Source organism: Cynoglossus semilaevis, chromosome 7 (assembly GCF_000523025.1).
Source record: "Cynoglossus semilaevis isolate Cse_v1.0 chromosome 7, Cse_v1.0, whole genome shotgun sequence".
Lineage (NCBI taxonomy): Eukaryota > Metazoa > Chordata > Actinopteri > Pleuronectiformes > Cynoglossidae > Cynoglossus > Cynoglossus semilaevis.
The window spans coordinates 833,584-855,589 of NC_024313.1; the positions used below are offsets into that span (position 1 = coordinate 833,584).

General features: G+C 39.8%; 1 protein-coding gene and 1 non-coding gene across 3 annotated transcripts; both read right to left on the bottom strand.

Moving 5' to 3' along the window:
- Positions 1-530: 530 nt before the first annotated feature.
- On the bottom strand, positions 531-18,094 carry dse (dermatan sulfate epimerase). 2 transcript variants are annotated; one of them, XM_008312643.2, is made up of 6 exons: positions 17,939-18,094; positions 12,914-13,388; positions 8,574-8,827; positions 4,165-4,404; positions 2,994-3,201; positions 531-2,592 (listed from the first exon to the last, which is right to left on the bottom strand). In XM_008312643.2, the coding sequence occupies exons 2-6, from the start codon at positions 13,342-13,344 to the stop codon at positions 849-851; spliced, it is 2,877 nt and encodes a 958-aa protein (XP_008310865.1). In that variant the 5' UTR covers positions 13,345-13,388; positions 17,939-18,094; the 3' UTR covers positions 531-848. The 2 variants fall into 2 exon arrangements, with proteins under 2 accessions (XP_008310865.1, XP_024912640.1); XM_025056872.1 differs by lacking the exon at positions 17,939-18,094 and having other exon boundaries at positions 12,918-13,046.
- On the bottom strand, positions 12,272-12,343 carry trnaq-uug (transfer RNA glutamine (anticodon UUG)). Its single transcript has one exon. It is a non-coding gene; the product is annotated as a tRNA-Gln (tRNA).
- Positions 18,095-22,006: the final 3,912 nt, after the last annotated feature.

Consider the following 22,006-nt stretch of genomic DNA (forward strand, 5'->3'; position numbering starts at 1 on the left):
TACGTATAAATGGAGAAAGATCTGAAAGTTCAAGTGTATGCAGCCGTAACAGCGACAACTATTATCAGTTTAATCAAATTATTAAGTGTAGCTTAAGGAAAAGCAGTTTGTCTAACAAGTTTCCATTTCTTTCTATGTCCAACATAGAATTACGTTGGTTAAAAAGAAAATACTGAGGAGTCTTTCTTTGCCATTTTAACCAAGTATAAAGGTTCAAGTGCATTACGATATTAGTTTTCTTTTTAATTATTAACTTTTCTTGAAACCAAACCCGTCTTATATATTGTATAAAAATTATAAATAATTTGGCAAAAAGGATGATCGTAATTAGTTGGTCAAAACAACACCCGCCAACAGCCACAAATTATTATTAAGGCTCAATCCGATACTCGTGATTGTTATCTGATATCTGTATTGGTTGTACTTGGCTCTGCCATTGGCATGTTGGCATAATAATACATTATTATAAACCGTACAACACATGAGTGTGTTAGCCGATTCGCGACCCCTGAAAATTGCGCCATTGGTATGTTGGCATAACAATACATTATTATAAACCGTACATACTCACGTATTAGCCGATTCGCGACCCCTGAAAATTGATCCCCAAAATGGTGATGTTTCGTTTCTTTTCTGGTGAGGAACGTATTTATGTGTTGAAATTCGAATAATCGGAAGTTAAGTTTTGGTCATACAGCAACAGCGGATGTGATCTTTGTCTGCTTCTTCAACCATGTTAAGGTAGTGTGAACTGGCGGGTGTAACTATAGCGGATGAGGTGCTTTTTAGAACAAAAACACAATCGCGTGGATGTAGCCAGACATAGGTTTCGCCTCCTGCTCGCAATGTTAGCACTGCGTGTGAGAGCAGGACGAGTAGAGATACAGTAAAATGAAGCAGTCAATCAGAAGGATGGTGTAGAAACATCTCTGCGTGTGTAAGCTCCGACCCTTCTGAAAGCACATCAGCAACACGGCGAGCAGCAAAAAGAAGGTGGCAGTGTTCAGCAGGAGGAAGAGTCGGATGTAAGAGGTTGTGCTGGATACGCCCTCACTCCCTACTGTCGCCATGGGAACCTCTTTGAATTTGCGGCCCTTGACGAAGCCGCCTTTCTTATTTTTGCGACTGTCCGTGTAATCAATGAAGGCCTTTGAGTCCGCATCGCCCTCTTCTGGACTGTCCTCGTATGTACGCTTGGACGTTTTCTGCCTCTCCTTTTTCTCATTCACTTCGATTTGTGCAAAAATGTCAGGGAGAGTCTCCGACAGTTTTTCCGCAAGGTTCACCCTCTTGCCGCCTTTAGCCTTGCCCTGCTTTCTGGACATGGCGAACATCTTCTCGATGACCTCCTCCGTCTTTCTTTTGTCAGAGAACTGGAGGAGGCGCTCCGCTGTTTTTCTAAAGCTGGCGGTGTTTAGAACCCGTCCAAGAATGTGTCTCTCCATTTGTTGAAAGACCGGCTTAACGTGTTGGAGATTGTCCTCCATCACGTTGACGTACTCCTCAACTTCCTCCGGCGATGTGTCCACTGCAGCGGCTGCTTTTTCGAATACAACCTTCTTGTTGTCCAGCAGCACCATGCTATACAGCGGTTTGCTGGTGACCTCTCCGGTCAGCAGATAGACAGTGTAAGTGTGGTCCACGGCGTCTAGGTGAATATCCACTCTTTGGTCGTCGCCACGCAGGCTAAAACTTTTTATGTCTACTCCTGGTCCGTAAAAAATGTACGCCACCCTTGTGTAAGGGTACCTCAGTGGCATCGTGATGTTCACATAGTTAGAGCCATTATACGGATATCCTCGTGGGTAATTCCAATACCCTATGACTCCTTTATTACTATAGCCAGTGTCATCCAACCAGAACATCTTGTATTTGTCCTCACCGTGTGATACGAATGCTCCGTGAACATTGTCCGCCTTGGCGTCCTGGAATGGTAGTTCCGTGTTGTGAAAGAAGGCACTCATGGCCCATGTCGGGCTGTCAGCATCCAGGTGTATGTGATCCACAACGAGTAAGAGCTGAGGATGAAGAAGGAGCAGGTTCCTCTGAAAGTTCCTAATTTTCAGATCCGGACTATAAGCTGAACGACCCTCACCGCGAATAAAGATCATTCCCTGTCTCTCCATAGCAGCTTCTATTCTGCCTTGAGTGTCAGCTGCCAGTCCAACCTTATAGATCAACCACTTGGAGTCACAAGCTTCTGTCACTTGCCCTACCCATGGCTGGAAGCAACTCCCTGAGATGGCCGAGCCAAATAAAACTGCGTTATTCAGCAACGTGTACTTGGGTCCGTACAGTGCCTCTGTGATGAATGGAAAGCCATTGGGTGCAAAGGTGAAAGTGTTCTGGTCCGGGTGCTCGTGGCCGGCATTAAAGTTCCGCCATCCTTTTATCCACTCTTTGTACTTGTTTTTGTGGACAATGTCAAAGATGGCGCGTCCTCCCAGCTTGCCCGACTTAAAGGAGATGAAAGTGCGGTTGGTGTCTGCAGGTAAGGCGCCACCGTATGTGACCACGCCCCAGTCTTCAAAGTGGTGGAGCCGCGATGTTCCGAAGTCTGATGGGGGTTTGGGGATCAGGCTTGGGTCATACCTGCAAAGTACAGCAAGCGTATGAGTGACTTCATCATGCAAGATCTCTTCAGGAAATGACATCATTGGAATCAGTTAGTTACGCAAGCAGACCAAGGATTCCAAGGAACTGGACCTGTGGGAACTTGTTCCCTACAAGAAACGGTTTTCCATTCCCATCCATAGTCACTTACGATTCCAAATAACCTAGTCCCCAAAATGTTTTTGAACTATGGGGGGGGAAGAAAACCAACACGCCACATGGGGAGAACGTTAAAAACACCATAAAGACAGACCATCAGTTACCACAAGGACTCAAACTGGTGATTTTCTTGATGTAAAGCAAGAGCACTAACTACACTTTCACCACATGGCCCCTACGCAAAACATCTTGAACTATAAATTTCATTTTACACATCTTACCAGATTAACTCTGTGTGAAGAGTGCACCAGCGCTGGCCTTTTCCAGCCTGCCCTGGCCCTTCCACTACCCTGTTTTGATGAATAACATCTGCCAGCCAGTTTCCACTGCCATTACGCAACACGTAGCGGTCCAAGAAAACCAACTGACTTTCTGGCCCGTAGAACCAGTTGTAGTTGGAATCTGCAATAGCTACGGTCCGCTGAAACCCTGAAAGAGAAGACCACACAGTGGATAGGTGGGATTAGGGTGTGGAGAAATGATGAAGACTGTCATGTTAGCGCAATATAGCATATGCTATTTAGGCTACACACGGCTATATTTATAGACCGTAATAATTGAACAGATGGAGTCTGGGACCCTGAAATAAAGAAGGATCCACGGTTTTTTCTATTGTTAGTTACTTGTAGGTGTAGTGATAAATTAGAAATAGGTTCAGCTTACGTTCAGACTTCTTATGAAAACTCTCAAAAAAAAAAAATAGAAATAGGTTCAGTTTACGTTCAGACTTCTTATGAAAACTCTTTTATAACTACAGTGTTCCCTGTCTACATCGCAGATCTACTTTTGCTCCCTCAGTATATCTTAGATTTTTTTTTAATCCGATCTCGTAAAATGTAGCAAGAATAAACTAAAATACATTATATAATAATTCTACATAAGTTTTGGCTTTAAAAATGTGGATTCTCGAGCACATTTGCGAACGATCGCTGGTAGCTTTGTTTCCCTAGACGAGATCGTATACAGCACACTGTTGGCTAATACAATGCGTACTGGGTGTACTATTGGCTAATTGAGCATGCTTTTCTGTTCCTCACGTTGTTTCACTTCGCTCTGCATCGCCATTATACAACTCTTTGTGTGGGAAAGGGTTAAACCGTCTAGGGAGGGTTGATAACAGTGTGGTTCACGATTTTTCCCAATCCTCGGTGTGTCTTGGAACGCAACTCCCGCGATAAGAGAGGGATCACTGTATTTGACCAATTTATGCTTTGATGCTTTAATATATAACTGTATAAAGTTTAGATTATATGACTTAACCTAAAGTCTAAGGTACCAGTTTGGCTAAAAATGTCGATTGGCAAAGTTAACATTTTGTCAGTGAACAAACGTGACCTTGTTTTTCTCAGTTGTTCGATTACTAAAATAAACAGTGGTTGGTGTGGCACTTACCAGGCAGGATAGTCCTGTAGAGAAAGGCAAAGTGCCTTAGGAGCCAGGGGTGATCAAAGTGACCAATGGAAAAGTGACGCTGCACCAGGAACATGTACTGGAATAGAGAGCGGGTGGTGTAGGTCCCATAAGCAACTCCTTCATACAGTGAGCCGTCTGTCACATCCCGCAGGAGGACCATGGACTTCTCCATGATGGATAGCACCTGCTTAGTCCACAGGTAGGCCTCCTGAAGGTAGCCTGGAACACACAGAGACATATCCGAATCATGTATTGTTTTAATCAGGATTCCCTAGCAACAGGAGCACAGGCATTCCACAAGTTGTCCCAGTAAGTTTTTTCTAGTTTAATTATTTACATAGTGTCTAAATATTTGGTTTGTAACAAATGAAGCCAATGAGAGCTGTTCCGAGTCGTGTCCTGCTACGTTAGCAGTCTGCTAAGCCCCAGATAAACCCTAAAGCAGCAATTAGCTTTACAAATGACAAGTTTAACCACACAGTGGATAGACGGTGATTATGAAGACCCATTGCACAAGGTGTTATTTGTCAGAAAGTTGAGTGCAAAAGGAACTGATTATCATTTAGCACCTCTGTTCTGTCATCAGCACCTTGTTTTGAAACGTGTTGAACTGAATTTAGAACGTGTGAAGTTTGACTTAAGTCAGTGTGACATTTTTATAAAAACAAAATTTTGCACTAATTTTGAAAGGTCATGAGCAAAAGGACATGGTTTAATTACTTTTCAATGGAGTATCCATACAGTAACATTTCTGAATTATGTAATATTTAGCTAACAATTAAGTCTGAGCCGAACAACAACTAAAGGATTTATAATTAGTATTTATGTTTTTTTTAAATTATTTTTATTGAATTTAATAATAGGTAATACAATGATCCCTCTCCTATAGCGGTAGTTGCGTTCCAAGACCCACCACTCATCTTGGTAAACAAAGCTACCAGCGATTGTTCGCAAATTTGTTATCTCAATTTCAAAAACGAGATTCAACATTTTTAAAGTCAAAACCTACGTATGAATAATTATTTTATGTATTTTAGTTTCTTTTTTGCTATATTTCCCAATATAGCAAAAATTTCGCGAGATCGGATTAAAACAAATCTGTGATGTACACAGGGAGCAAAAGGAAAACCGCTATATAAGGAACACTGTATACATAAAGAGACCAGAAACCAAACAATAAAGCAATCCCTAGCAATAGTCTTTCCTATACCATCTATTGGGGAAATGCAGGTATTGCAGGTGAAAGGCAGAATCATAATATACGTAAATAACAATTCGGACAAGTTTGGTGCACCAGAAACCAAACAATAAAGCAATACCTAGCAATAGTCGTTCCTATGCCCTCTATTGAGGAAATGCATGTATTGCAGGTAAAATGCAGAATCATAATATAGGTAAATAACAATTCGGACAAGTTTGGTGGGCTGAATTAAAAAGCCAAACTGGCCGCATCCGGCCCCTGGGCCATAGTTTGTCCATGCCTGAGCTAAGAAGTGAACCGAAGGATGAGACGAAGGATTTATGTTTAAAATGAATTGTGGAGTCCTACAGATTTTACACAAACAGGATGAGCCAGCGGCCACGGGAAGTGCTTGAAGTATAATAAATAATGTTCACAGCAGGACTTGAAGAAAGGGGCAATGTTATCCAAAAAATCTGGTGTGGCAGACTATGACTGGTCTACTTGTGTAACTAATGAAATGAATGGAAAACAGCATTGGAAAACAAAGTCTTCTTAGTGTGCATTACCTAAAGAAACCTTCCACATTGACATTCAGCTCTGCCTGTGGAAAGCGTGACACCACCGTGGCACAAATACACACACAGGGTTTGTAGGAGAACAGGCAACCGCATAAACACTCAAGCCACAGGTTTTTGAGGAATCCTGGGGGAGGGGCTACAGAAAGGGGACCTCTCCTGTCCTGTATGGTAAAGGTATGGGGTCTGTTTTGCCGACACAAAGCAGTTATTTACCAATGAACAGGAACTCTTGGTATTTACAGAGCCATACCACAGCCGTGCAACTGAACTAAACAGGCTGTGAAACTTTTACTACATGAAACATATTATCCAGTTTCATTATCACATGAAACTCTTGAAATTGCAAAAAATAAATAAATAAATAAATAAATAGCATTTCGTCTTAAGTAACACAGATGGTGCAGACGCGTAAAGTTTGTGTGACTAACGATGACCAACACATACAGTGTGTACCACTGGCGCGACAGTCGCTGGTGTTTACAGGCTGGTGCATCGTTGGCATGGAGATGACAGTCCACGTTTACACGTGCTGACCAAACCAAAAAACACACAAAGAAAGAAAAAGGTTCAGGGCCACAAATAGGCAGGTCGTGGGCAAAATCTGTCAACAACTAAAACTATTAATTATATATTTTTTTAGCTCTATCAGCTAACGGCTGTATACAATTTATATTTGTTACTGTGACCAACTGTGATATTAAATAGCTAGCAAAACCACAAAATTATGTCTTTGTAAAATGGATAATGGATAACATCGTGGCTAACATTAATGATTTCTGTCTGTCTGTCTGTCTGTCTGTCCCAAAATAATCACTTATTAATAACATACTGTCTTTATAAAGGATAATCACATTTTTGTGTGTGAAACTAACGAGTTCCATGTTTCTTGAAATTATGGGAGCGAATTGCCTCCAAAAATAAATATTAGGGTTGTTTTTTGTATCTGCCCAACACTACAGCGTTTACGTGTGTTTAATGTGAATGTGTGTTAAATGTATCATTTCTAAAAAAAAAAAAAATTCTGGTTGATCATATTTTCTCATACAGCTGTGACATGTTTTAACATTTCGGACTACATTGCAACATGAGCACATTCTTCGCCACTTGCCTTTGACGGGAAATGTAGTACGGAGGGGAGAAAGGGGTCACGTCCTTACATCTAAACAGTGTGACGTGAGGAGCGTCTGCACTATTAGCTTTAAAGAAACATGGCTCAATGACGATGTCCAGGACTCAGTTTGACAACTGTTTACATTCCTCCCAGTCCAAATGACTATGCTGTTGTCAGGCTAGAGCAGCACTTCTCAGTTATTTTTATGTCATGCCCCGCATTGGGGACAGAAATGTTTTCACACCCCCTCACCCATACTCCCCCTCCTCCAACCCACACAAAGGCCTGCCCCAGTATTACTGGGCTAGAGTCCACTGCCACACCAACTGACTGATCATTTACTGCGGCATCAGCAGAGACGCGAAACGCCTGTGGAACAGACAAGGCCCACATCTGAGGGCTGTGACAACAACAGCACTCAGCTGAATCATTGGATTAATCAGTGGGTTCTGTTTATTTCAACAACACACCTCATCCTTCCTGCGACTGACAGGCACCAGATCTTGCTTCGCTATTCGTCGACCACTGAAGGTCTGCGCGGAGAAACTCTTCCCTTTTGTCTCAATGACTTATTAAGTGGGTCCAGCCCTAAATACATGAAACGCTTTGAAATACTTGTCATCAGAGAACATTAAGTCCATTTTACACTCTGGCTTGTATTACTTGTACTTTGCATATCTGCAACGATGCCATGACATCATATATAAGAACGCAGTTCATAGACTACAAATTAATTACACTAACTAGCATTAATAATTAATTACTATCATCCCCAGGCAATTAACAAACACCCCCGTTAAATCTCCTGGTGGTGGAGTCTTTAGCTAATATATTTTTACACCTCCTAACTACACCTTGTAGTACAATACATGGTTTTCATAGAACGCACACGTTTTTAGACAATTCTGGGGTTTTCCGCATAAATGCGGACCGGAGGTGTTCCGGTTAGACCGGAGATGCACCGGCCGGGTCGGAGGTGGTCCGGCTTGGCCGGATATGCACTTTGACAGAGGGGGATGAAAAGCGGAGAGGAGGATATGGGACAGTGCTACTGGCTTCTGGGTTTTCTTACAGGAAGCTAACCTCTTTAGCCATGCCTGCGAGCTAGAATTCACCTTCAGTCAAATCATTGTGTTTGTGGATTACACCACCATTGTGATCTGCGTTGACAGGGCGGCCAACTATTGGAAAGTCGTGAGCCTACTGACTTGAGCTTTGTAATGATACCATACCATACCAGAGGTCCCAACAAGCAACCTCCTCTGACCGTCAACGACTGTGTGGATCGTAGTGCTAGAGTTGCCGATCACAGAAGACCCATTCTTCAAAACAAACTGAGAATGCAGTACAGTGTGGGGTTTAAACTAAGCAGAGGATGTCTCTTAATGCTGGACAGAACTGGCATTGCTTAGGAATATCTTGTTCATATCAATGTAAATCAACCCATATGATTCATTGCTTCATGCGTCAGAAAAAAAAAACCTCAAACTATAATATTAAGGACTGAGGCACTAACCTTGAGTCATGTAAACCAGGCTCCCTGTGAGCAGAGCTACACAGTTGGTGGGTTGGTGGTTGTGCAAGTACTGGAATCCCCAGCCTCTCACATACGACTTCTCGTACATCAGACGTGACGCATTTCCAATCACCTGCAGGAACCGATCCTGTTGGTCTTTGTTTAGGTATTCATAGAGAAAGTCATAAGCCGTGGCAAAGCCAACCAAAGAGTGCGCCAAAGGAACTTCATCCCAAGGGGCGTCCTTGACTAACCTGAAAAAAAAAAAACCAAGACAAACACAGGAGAGACTGAAGGCACGTGAAATCAAATTAAGTTTTCGTTGTTTTTTTTTTATGAAACCTAATTTAAAAATAATTGTAATTTTAAATAGAAAAAAACTTGCATACATCATATATCTCTTGAAGATAACTCTCACACTTTGAAGGAGAAAGTGTTGAGAAGTTGAGCAGTTGCACCCTTTACCTGTCAGCTAGAATTTTGCTTTAAACGTGTGGTTCTCAATTATTTTCTGTCATGCCCCCCCTTGGGGACAAAAATGTTTTCACACCCCCTCACCCACCCCCCAAATTGAAATGAATTAAAATACTATTGAGAACCTGATATCATGTATATTTTTATCTGTACAAACCGCTGTATGAATTGCTGCCACCTAGTGGCTGGAGGCTTGTTATCATTCAAGCATTACAGCAGTGGTACACTTACAGTATGTGTAGCGTGCCATATTTCTCACTGCACCCCGCCCCCGCCCCCCAGGGGGGCCTGTCCCACTTTTTGAGAAGCTTTGAACAGAACAAAAGCTAAAAACTCAACTAGCTCTTACTTTCCTCTTCCCCTACTTTAAAGGTGTACCTTGCCAAGCAGATAATGTCTTCCCATGCTGCACCTTTTCAAAGGAAGGGGAGATTTTTCAGGCAGCTCATTACACATTACACTACACATAATGAACTGCCTGAAAAATTGTATAAAAATGTATCGTACCCTTTTCACAACGGTATCTGCCGTTACAGAATTCCATATGCAAACGTAAAGCCACTGAAGCTCGTGTTAACAACACACTGAGCTTTGCCTTCTTGACCGCACTTATGGTCAGCAGGCCTCTGTGCCTTGGCTCCAGGAGTCAGCCACTTGTGGTGTATTCACCACCTTCAATTATGGCTGCAAAAATGCCACGAAACCATGTTTCCAATGGGAAACTTCTACTTTGTGGCATTAGTGTTGCCCGCTCCTTTCACGACGTCTGCTGTCAAAGTTGAATGAGGTTATGGATCTTTTGGCTTAAATCAATTCATTTTTACCAATTGATTGACATGGGGACTAGATAAAGGGTGAGCAAATGGCACATATTTTGATAGTTAAGGTGAAGGCCCACCTCTCAGCTGACTGAAGGTTGATGCATTTTCTCAGTATAGTATACCTTAAAACCCACCCGTGGATGCCGTGGCCAAAACGTAAGGGGTTGAGCTTCTGCTAGCTACTGCGCTATGTTACCAACTTAATAAATACAAACCTATTATACTTATAATGGCAACTCGATTGTTTGGCTTTATACAGCACCCTTATTATTAGCAAGGCTAGTCATTTATTAAAACTTGTCATATATCTGTCAACTGTCAACTGTAAAACTTATTGCAAAAAACAGGTTAATGATTTTACCAAACAAGCGCTTGCTATATTCTTCAAGTATGACCCTCAATCTCCAAGTCTAAACTTAAATTTAAATTTAATTAAAAATAGGAAACTTTTCTCTCAAAAAGTAGGTGTCCATGATAGGCTTGGTATGATGCTAGGTCCAGGTATTAGCTAAGTTTTTGACTCACGGGCCACAATTGTCCTAAAATTTATGCGAACTAAGATAAATGACATGTTAAAGCCATGCATAAAGGCTAAAATGCTTTTATCATTTTTTACGCCATCTATTGGGAAAACGCAGGTATTGCAGAAGTATAATGATAATATGAAAAAATTATATAATTTGGAATGGTTTGGCAGGCTGGATTAAAAAAAGTTGAACGGGCCGCAACTGGCCCCGGGGACTTAGTTTGCCCATACCTGTATTAACTGCTATTTATTATACAGTATTTTTTTCAGTGTGTAGTCTTAATCAAAGTAAACAGTCTTAGCACCCTGTGTCCCCAAAATGTAACTTTCCTAGAAATCCTAGAAACTGACTCAAAATCCTCTCGCCCCCCCTATAGAAACAAACCATGATTTGTATCAATTCCCTCTTGAAAGTCAAAGCAATCAAAAAGATAAGAAAAGATGGACCGAATTTGAAGTTACTAGAGCGAGAGCTGGTTCAGAGAGTTCAAACAGATTGAATTCAGTCCTGGAGTGTCTGGTATTCAGCTCACATATGTCCATTTCATTTCATCAAGGGGTGCAGACAGCTGCTGAACATATTGCATGGCCGTCAGCATTTTCAAATTTGAATGCGTCTTTACCAGAGAAAAACAAAAATATTGAGGGGCCGTGGTTGGAAGTAATTTTTTTGTGAGAAGAAACACTTACAGCGATGGTTAGAGGTCTTTTAAGTGTGGTTTCATGACTTACTTACTTAGCACTGGCACCACTGTAAGCAATTATCCTACCATTCTATTTGCACAACTTTTTCGTAGTACTAAACATTTCCAAAAAAACAGAATTTTTCGCTTGCTTTTGAAATGACCAGGATACTATCCATACTAAGAAATGTGGATTCAACCAAAGCCCCACCCCCCAAAAAATCAAACAATTCCTTTGATTTAATAACTGTTGTTATTAAATACTAAAAGTAACCACTTTGTTAAAAATAAGGTGTTTAGAGAGATAGGGCGACCTACATGTCTTGTAATCTCTCAAATCTACAGGAAATTCCTCAGGTTCATAGAAATGAAGCTACTCATTGGTTATAGATTATTATCATGTATAAATACATGATCATATTTTCATAAATTCATCAAATTAAACTTTTGAGGGTGGTAGTTGCACCAACAACCCGTGACAGTTAAAGGATTCCATGGGAACAGAGTGCTTTACAGACAGGGTCACTTTGAGAGATGCCCTCAATGCTAGCTAGCTAGCTAGCTAGCTACAAAAATTCTTGAACTTTTGTCTTCAACCGTTTTGTCCAAAAGTGTTCCTACAGATGTCCACCTCAACCCAGAGCTTGTGGTAAAGAATGGCCACACACTTGTTTTTGTAGAAACATCAGATTAACTATTTTTTTAACGCAGTTCAATGAAGTTAAATGAACTGTTGGCTGGCCAACGAGCTACGTAGTTTTGCTTGTATTTAATGAGCTCTCGCTGGCTTGTTGTGGTCTGTATCAGTTAGATAGCTAGATTTTACTCAGTTGTGAACATGTACCCATTTGATAGTGTTGATATATATTAAGACCACGGGGGGTAAGGACATACTTAAGACGCCACAGTCATCACCCAGGACTGATTCTACCCTGTGGGAAAAGCCCTCACTACTGTACAAGGCAGCATAAGATTATGCCTTAGTTGGGATTACAATATATATATAAAAAAAATGAACCATATTGATCCCATATTTGGGAAATTCTTGTGTTTACAGCAGATCTGCTGTTAACAGGCTGCCCCCAGCACGCACCAATCATGTACTTCCTGTGGGAATCTAACCCAGGACTCTGCTCTCTGCTTCCGAGGCACGCATGCTAAGCTTCACTATGGAACCGATTCTAAGAGAGAGAGAGGTTCCACCGAGATTTGAACTCGGATCGCTGGATTCAAAGTCCAGAGTGCTAACCATTACACCATGGAACCACGATGGTTCTGACTTTCCGACAATTATATCTGCTGGAAAATGGGTTTTTCACCCTTGCTTTTAACTGTAACATTCATCATGTGAAAAAAAGATGTTTTGGGTTTTATTATTTTAGTATTGCCATTACATAAATTTGCTTCCAAAGAAAAAGGAAAGTAATTCAATATTACATGGTATGTAAGGTATGTGGAGATGATAATCCAAGTACTTAACGTTCAGTCATGAATAAAAGTGTTTTTTTTTACGATACGGTAGGTATAATTTTTTACGTTTTTTTTTTTTAGTATTTACCTTTGAGTAGCCTTTGCTTAAAAAATAAAACCTAGAAAGTAGCATTAAATAAATACTACAGCGTTTTCTATTACTAAGACCTTTAGATCCAATTTCCAGGACAAAGGACAGTGAATTCCATAAGTCACATGATCCAATAGGCACCAATTTCAAAAAAATCCTGTAAATACACAAAATGGAAGGCCTTGGTTGTTGCTGTTTTTCATTTAACCAAAAAGCTAAAGTAGTATATATAAAGGTCTAATAACATAAATAATAAAAAAAGATAGAAAATCTACCAACTAGGCTGAGCAGCCATCCGCTCCATGTAGTCCTTGGCAAAGTCGAGGGCCCCAGCTCTGTGGGGGTAAAGCAGGCAGAACATGGACAGTACGCCCAGGTTGTTTCCATACACTTCATTCCAACGGGCACTGAACTCAGCCGGGCTCCACGGGGGTAAGTACTCCTCTGGATGCTCCAACATTGTCTCCGCAGCCTCTCGAATTCTCCTGGCCATTTCTTGATGTGTTCCTGATGAAGCGTACTGTAATTCCTCCACTTCTCCACGAGTGAAGTACAGCATGGGATGACCATCATAATTGCCTCCCATGAAGGGGATTCCACCACTGGGGTCCACCTCTGCAATTGTTAATTCTTCTTTCAGGAAAAGCAATAGCCACAGGAAACTTATGAAGAAGACTGTGGGGGCCCCACGAGTGTAGGTTCTCATTGTCTCATCAACGAGGAGACTGTGGCATTATCAAGGTAGCTCGGCTGACAGGGAGAAAAAGGAGGAAGAAAAACGTGAAAATGTTTTCTTTTCACAAAAATAAAGCATTATTTGAAAAGCTGTATATAGCTGTAGTTGTATAGAAGAATTGTTTTTAAGAATCATGTATTTTAAAATGCATGTTCCACTCAAATAAAAACACCAGCTTCTCTTGGCTTCAAACTTGGGTTAGGGTTAGGTTTACCGTTAGTGCTAGCAAGTAGGGTTGTGATGAGTGATCACTTTGCATGGGCTTTTGCACAAAGAAATGCCTACAACACGTACGTAAAATGTTTGTACAGTTATCATTCCCTAAGATCTTTTAGCTGGTAACAGGTTGGTATATCAGTGTAGCTTGCAACATAGCCAGATGGCTAACGGAGCCAATGGCTTGAACACAAACTTATCATATAGCCGTCTGTAGATGGTGCCCAGCTGGATAAAAGCTGATTGGTTAATGGGGCATTTTAGTTGACAATGAATCCAGCCAGGAGGCAGTGATTTCTGTCGATCATGGGACTACGCACAAATGAAGTACATTTCATGTGTCAGGCCCTTTGGAGATACTGTCTAGCAAAAGGTAGTGGATTGCACCGGGAGGTATATGGAGGCTGATAATTAATTAAATGTCTCATGAATGAATTAAAATGAGAATGAATTATATAAATATGTTATTATAACAATTCACTATTAAATTACTTATTTCATGGTTGCTTCGTTGTAGTGCATCATAAATTAATTTTATATGTAAAACTCAACCATCAAAGTCTGTGGGCGGGGCTAACTCTAATTTGGCCTACTTGGTCAGAAGCATGTGATCGTGATAAAAATTGGATTAATTGTGCCGCCCTAGCGCGAGGCATATTCAGGATACTTTTAAATGCTTAACCCTTGACTTTTTTTCCGCTGACAACAACCCTACACCGAATTAACAATGACGCCGAGTCCATGTTAAAAATGAATTTCAAAGAACTGATAGCAGTTAGCTTGCTGATCTCAAACTGCTATTTAAAGTGCATTGTTGTAAAGAAACTCAACTTCTAGTCACTGACTCGACGAAATTTGGAAAAACCGATTTTTCACCCGTACACGTTGTGTTACCAAATTTTCGACTAAAGATTTTTCCCTGTGCTCCCACTGTGTGGCCAACACAGTCGTGCAGATTAAGATGTTCCGAGGCTGTACACCCACAAGTCACAAATCCACCATTAGCAGCAAAACTTCAGCAACATAACTCTTGTGTAGTGAGACATGCTCCAAGACCAAGACCAAGAGTGCTGTGCTATACAGAGAAGACGAGGTCTGTCCCTGCATCTCTTCCGCGAGTAAGAGGGTAAATTCCATGACCTTAGTGGAGCTTCTGGCAAAGTCCTGGTGGAAACCCATTTGGTAGTGATTTAAACGGCGTCTAGACGGGAGAGCATTCTGTGACGAAGTGGGTGAGCTGTCGGGTGGTGTGTGTACGTAGTTTGTGTTGTGTTAAAAAACAAAGGGAAGGCACAAAAGAAATGGTTTGTCTCCCGCTCCTTGTGTTACAACTTGGAGGTTTGACCCGATGAGGCATCACATTCCTAAGTGTTGAACAGGAGGATATATAGACACAGTTGGGAGGCAAGAAAGAAACTGTTAAAAGACAAATGATCATGCACAGTGTACACTCCGGAATTACGGAGTGTTGAAACATCGGACAAGCACACTTTTGTTTATACAACTAAAGATAATGATGGTGTTTGGACCAATGACAAAAACAAATGTTTTTTTTTTCCTGCCCTTCTTTACTGGCAGATATGGATTCATCCGTTCCTGGAACCCCGGATTATTCAAACTTTTTCAACAGTATTTTGTGTACAAGTTCATACACAAAACCAATGAAAATAATTACATCCAACAAAAAATGATAAACATATCGTGATTGCGCAATGTTCGCTTTGCTTCCTCACTAATTATTGTCTCGGAAATACTGTCGCCGTCCAACTGCTTTTCGTTGATCAAGATCAGTAGCAACTTTTCCACTTCTTCTAATGTCTGAGATCGTTGCTTGATGATCACAGTCACTACTTTGGCAACCTTAGCTTCTCTTATTGCTTCCTTGTTCTTAATGATGGTACAAAGCGACGACTTTATTAAGCCGTACCGTAATGCAAAATCCGAAACACAAGCGCTATTCTCATGCCTTCGTATAATCTTTCTTCACTTCTATTGTTGTTCTCACTATTTTTCTTTCCGCCTTTCCACTTTTACAAGCCTTTCTAGGTCCCAGTGTGATTTATGAAATAAAAAAAATAAAAGAAATACTTGAAAAATCAGCCAGGCAGGCGAGTTATGGTACCAAAACTGGGGCAGTTTTTGGTTAAACTTTTTGTTAGTGAATCAAATTGTTCAAAAAGGGAGGCGTTCGACAACCGAGGTTCCATTGTATTATTTTTATTAGAGTTTAAAATATTATTTTATCTCATTATACAATTAAACAATTTGTCTATTATAAGTCAATACTTGTTTAACAATACTTGTTGAGAAAATTATTAGTAAAGAATGACACATGCACATAGAACAACAAACTAGGGCCAAGTCAGTATTCGTCTACGGTTTAAGCAATTTAAATATTTTGTGGCATTGCTTAACGGTGCAGACGCCCCAGAGTGGCAATGCTTGAAGATAATGTTTTTGATCTGTCAGTGTCTACAAATTTTTAAATGCGCTGACACCACTTGAATACACTTACAAGTCTAGCGTAGGGAATGCAAATTCTCTGTAATCATTTTGTATCTAAGGCATCATTTTTGTGATTGTTTGGGGGGCAAAGTCTAAAGCAATTTTTCTATGAAAAAAACACTGTATGTAATTACATTTTTAGTATTTGGCTCGTTTCCCGATTTGACAAAAATACTCTCTTAAACAGCAATGTTTTAAATATGCAGATATATATATATATATATATATAGTATATATAAATATATTTATCAGAATTGCTGCAGCTACTACTAACATGTCAGTTTAAAATAAAGACAAACAAAAGATTAGTAAAATTATAAATTACTTCATTAATTAAGAAGTTAGTGTAACGGTGTATTTTGTTGTTAGAGATATGAAAGGGACGGTAATAAATTAGTGGTGAGCTTTTGTGTGTGTGAGCACAGATACCAACAGACACACATAAAACAAAACAAAACAAAAAAAAGATTCTTAACAAAATTGGATTGCAGTGACAGGAAATACCTCCTGACTTTTGTTACCTTTTGTAACTAGTTTTCCATGGATCTTGTATTCAATGCTTTATAAAAGCAATACTACAATAAAAGAGAACAGTACTTGCCCATGTAAAGTAATCCTCAAGCATGTGGCGAAAACAGGACGGGAAACAAAATGACAAAACCATGTGTTTCCTTAAAATGTCGCAACTATGCAATTGTTCTGGTGTTATGGGAGATGTCAGTAAATAGGCCTTAACCCATTAAAGACAAAGACACTGTAGCGTCTTCCTTTTCAGGAGTTGGCAGGTTTTGAAGTTGACTGGATTTGATTTCAGACTGCGGAATGGAAACTGAGTGGACACGTTGCTCCATCTGGCAATCCCAGCAGGGAGAAGGCAACAAAAGCCTGTCATATTGTATTAGGTGTTCTCAGATTTGGACCAGAATAATGCTATACAAGTACAGACAGTTGAGAATATGAGCAATTTGAGTGTTCCATTTGTATGAATATGGGTTCATTTTTTAAAACAGTAAGACAATAGAGTAGAATAGTAAGTGATAGGCTGTAGTACTTTATAACAACATTTTATATATTAATATTAATATTTTTTAATAAATTAGAAACAATTATTTCAAAAGTGTATACTCCTGTCAGTATTAGTTAAAATACATTTTAGTTGTTGACTTACAGGCTCGCATTTTCAGAATCATTTGATGATGATTCATCAAATCCAACATTTCCAAAGAAGTGTGAATGTCGCTGATTTCCGTCAACTGGAAATCTCTATTGTACCGTATTGTCAACCTTTAAATATGACCTTTAAATATGACCATATGCTATGGCGCTTGCAGGGTTAAAAAAAAAAGAAAAAAAAAGAAAAAAAGTTTGCCCTCAACTGATAATGGGCTTTCTGCTCTTTCAAATGAAGCGGAGCCATTGAGCATCGAGACCACAGAAGTTAAGTGGACGATATTCGTACATCATTGTGTGTGGATAAACCCATAAATACATTTACAAAATTCCCGCCATTGTTAAAAGTAGGAGGACGGATACTTGAACATTTGCCTAAACGCTTTAAAAACAAAGGTGAACGTTTGTGGTCTGTTTCTATTGACTGTAACAGCAGTTTAAATGACGTCAACGCTAACCGTATAGTGTGGTGGGTGGGTTTTTTTTTCTTTTAAAAAACTGCACTTTTAACTTATGTAACTCCTTCCAAAGACCCCCCTCCATTTTATCAATCTATCTGCCAGTGTTTCGATGATGTTGACGGATTATCCGCAGCACAAACATGTCCTTGTTCCAGCCGAGCAGTGAAGGAAGGAAGGAGGAGAAAAAAAGAGCCGTGTAGGCCGTAGTTTACCTGTCAGAAGCGGAGGTCTCGGTCCGTCCTCATTTCTTTTTCTCCTTCTCTGATACAGACAGAAGACTGTGTGGTTTTCAGCAAAGTTCACAGAAGGGAAAGTAAGAGGGGGGAAAGAATGCGCGAGTACGCAGGGAGCGTCATGTCTTTGAGTGAGGAGGGGCAAAAGGGAGGGGGGGGGGGGGGGGGGGCTTAAAGAGACCTAATGAATTAAGTGGCTGCTCCCCCATTCTCCACCTCTTTCTGCGTGGAGCCTTACAGGCTCGAGGCTAACAGGGGCGTTACGAGGAAATTTGTACCCCATAGGTAAGTGATTTGGGGTGGATGGGTTGTTGTTAATAACTTTCCTTTCCCTCCCTATTTTACCAATTGTAGATGTTATTATATTTATTAAAAAAAAAACAACCTTTTGGTTTAAATTTCAATGTTTGAACTTACTTTTAGTAATTTTTTAGAAAGTGACAGCGCTAGCCAATTCTTTCCTGGTTTAAATAGGTTTATTTACCTTTATATTATGTACCTTAATATTTTTTAATATAGTGTTTCTTCTCTTTATCGCGGTTCTCCTTTCGCAGATTTTTTTCCGATCTCGCGAAATTTTCGCTATATCGCAAAAAATAAGTTAAAAAACATTATGAAACAATTACACATACGAAAGTTTTGGCTTTAAAAATGTGCATTCCCGTCTTGAAATTGAATATTGGCTAGCTCTTTTGTTCCTCACGCTGATTGGCTCATGCATCGTAGCATATCTCAGCCTTGTCTGTCGGCCACTTTCTCTTTCACTCTCTGCGTTGTAAAAGGTAAATATATCTCCCCAATATTTTGAGATTTTTTTCACATTTCGCGGTGGGTCTTGGAACGCAACTACCACAATAGGCAAGGGATCACTGTATATATATATATATTGTTTTCTTTGCCAACCGATTTTATGTCATTTCCATCAAACCTACTACCTACCTACTAATGTACTTTCATTTGTGTACTCAATGATACAGAGTACCATACCAATAATTATTTTGGTTAGGTTTCAGTAAATACGTGATGAACTGGAAGACAGTGTTGTAGGGAGCTGGAGAGAAGGTGGTTCTTCACTGATAGCATATTTCAATTTAAAACACAAATTCTAGAGTTGGTCTTGCTCTTGGTCTGATGCCAGATGTCAAAATACCTCCAAACTGTTGACCTATTAAAATAAACAACCCATGGGGGCAATGGGACACTGAACTGTGGTAAGAAAACACACAACACCAGCTGACCAGTGCCCAGCTGGTTGAGGTCAAAGGCCGTTACGGAGTATCCGGACATTGGATGTTTTCTTCACGTCAAGGTTCCACTTTTTTTTTTTTCCACGTTTTCATCCAATGTGACAGATAATCATTAGCTACCTCTAATACAGACTGATGTATTTGTTATTGGTTTGTTATTCAAAATATTTTTTATTCCTTTTGAAGAAACACACTAACATGTCAACAATTTCAGACTCTATGCTCACTAAGTCTTCTAGAAATAGTTACATCAGGGGCAAATGGACAGAGTAGACTTCTTCAGTTCACATCAGAACTGAATTTGGGGAGTTATTTAAAAAAGACAACAAAGTGAGAGTAGGTTTCTCGAAGACCTTTAGGGAGTTATTTAAAAAAGACAACAAAGTACCAATGAGCTCTGATGAACTTTGATGCAGTTTTCCTTCTACAGTAAAAAAAGTGAAGGATTTCCTCAAACTTTTTAGTTTCTAGTAAATACTCAGTGCTCTCAACTTAAAAGTACTTCTTCGCTGACGTTAGCAAATACCCTAAAATTATTGTAAAACCTTTGCCAGCTAACTGAAACGTATTTCGTTCGGTTGAAAGTGAAAGGCTTCCCTCTCCTCTCTGTCAGTTAATCTATCCTGGTCCTAAAATAAACCAGCGACATTTTTTTGTAATCTAGTCTGTTTTAAATCAAGTCTTCAGTCGAGAGGCAGCAATGCATTTTTTTTTTTGCGGGCCATTTCAAATTTCCATTTCCTTGGTAAATATGACTCACCAATTCTGATTTAATTAAATTGACAGCACATTCAGTGTGACATTTAATTTTTTTTTTTTACGTGACGAAAACAAATCCCTAGTCCCTCTCCTTTTTTCCATCGTTTTGACAAAATGAATCACAAAAAAAATCAAAGGAATATCAATATAAATTAGCGAGACAGAAATGAGACATAATAGTTTAATGTGTTGTAACTTGCTTTAGTCTCCAAGTGCTAATTCACGTTAGAAAGTTACTACACCAAGAAAAACCTGATTTCAGTTTTGTCACACAAATGCATTCATCTCAGCGTTCCTTGAATAATACGGCGCATTGTGTCTATGCGTACACATGAAACCATTAAAAACAGCTGGGAATACTATATCTCACTGATACTGCACATGAAGGAAAGACAGTCAGTCCACATTTGTATCACTTAAAAAGTATTTGTCACTGTTGCACCACAAAATATGAGCACATTGACCGTTGTCTTCTTCATCGATTGCTACTATCAATAGTGTTTCCCCTCCTTTTTCGACACATAGAACCATGTTGTGCCTGTTCTTTAGCAACAACGACCTTTTACAGTAAAACACCTTTTCACAAAACTGACACAAGGGCTACATTAGATGTCAAACCTGTAGGGAATAATTCAGACTGTTCTAAGTGTAACGGTTGTGTGTGAGGTTCTGAATAAATTAAATGCAGCAAAATTAAAATGTACATCACATTGGTGCAAAAACTGTTGTTCCATAGCTTTCTTCTAAAACAAAAAGTATAGTACCGTATTTTCCGGACTGGGTTTGCGACTCAGGTGCGACTTATATAGTAAAATATATAATTTCATGTTCTTTATTTTCACACTGCCAACCGCTAGAGGGCACTCTATACTTGTGTACCAGTATCTGCTACTCTTGTGCCACTGAAAATTTACATGTTTGTAATTTTCACGCTGACAGCCGCTAGAGGGCACTCTAGGCTTCTGTATCAGTAGCTGCTACTCATGTACCACTGAAAATGTACAGTACGTTTGTTATTTTCGCACTGACAGCCGCTAGAGGGCACTATAGCTAGCTGGTGCGACTTATACTCTGGATGAACTTATTTTTGTTTTATTTCTTCTTCATTATGCATTTTTGGCTGGTTATACTTCGGAGCGACTTATAATCCAGAAAATACGGTAATTCATTTTTGATTGACGTGTCTTCTGCAGGAAAATATTTTTTTTTAGGTTTAAAACATTACAATGTTGTTGTCTTGTGAGTTGTGATAAAGCAACCATTGTCGATTACATAATACCTAATTCAGGTACTTGACAGTGAGGTCTAATTTAGGTAGCAAAATTCAGCCAAACGAGTTTTTACCTTGTTTGAGACTTTGACTATGTGTCTAAGCAAAGGAGTCACAAAAGTAGAAACCAAGATTATTGGACAAAAAGATAAGGAGAGGAACAAGAAAAGGAATAGAGCATTTCAATTGTTGAGTTTTCTGGACCCGGGAAGTGTTGAGGTCCGGGTGAAAGGTGGTGTTCCACATACAACTGAAGCGACACTTCAACTTCGGGAGACTGTCCAAACTGACCCAGGGCTGGTCGCAGCCAAATGCTGTGGGACCTCCTGGCTGAGGCTCCACAGCTGGAACGACTGAAGGGAAAACCTTACATTCCGACGCTAGGAAATAACATTTTATTTCCATGAAATACTGTATCTTTCAAAGTAGACTTTCAAATACAGAAATACCGTCACAATAAATTAAAAATATCTAGAGGGATAAACAACCTGACTACCAGGGTTCTGCTTACAGTAGACGACACTCTTGAGGTAATCACTTTATGAGAAGCAGGTGGTAAAATATTTACCGTATCTTCCAGACTATAAGTCGCATTTTTTGTCATCCTTTGGCTGGGTTTGCGACTTATATATTAAAATATACACTACTGGTCAAAAGTTTTAGAACACCCTAATTTTTCCAGTTATTTATTGCAATTCAAGTCGTGCAAGTCCTATGAATAGCTTGAAATGGTACAAAGGTAAGTACTGAACAGCCAGAGGTTAAAAAAAA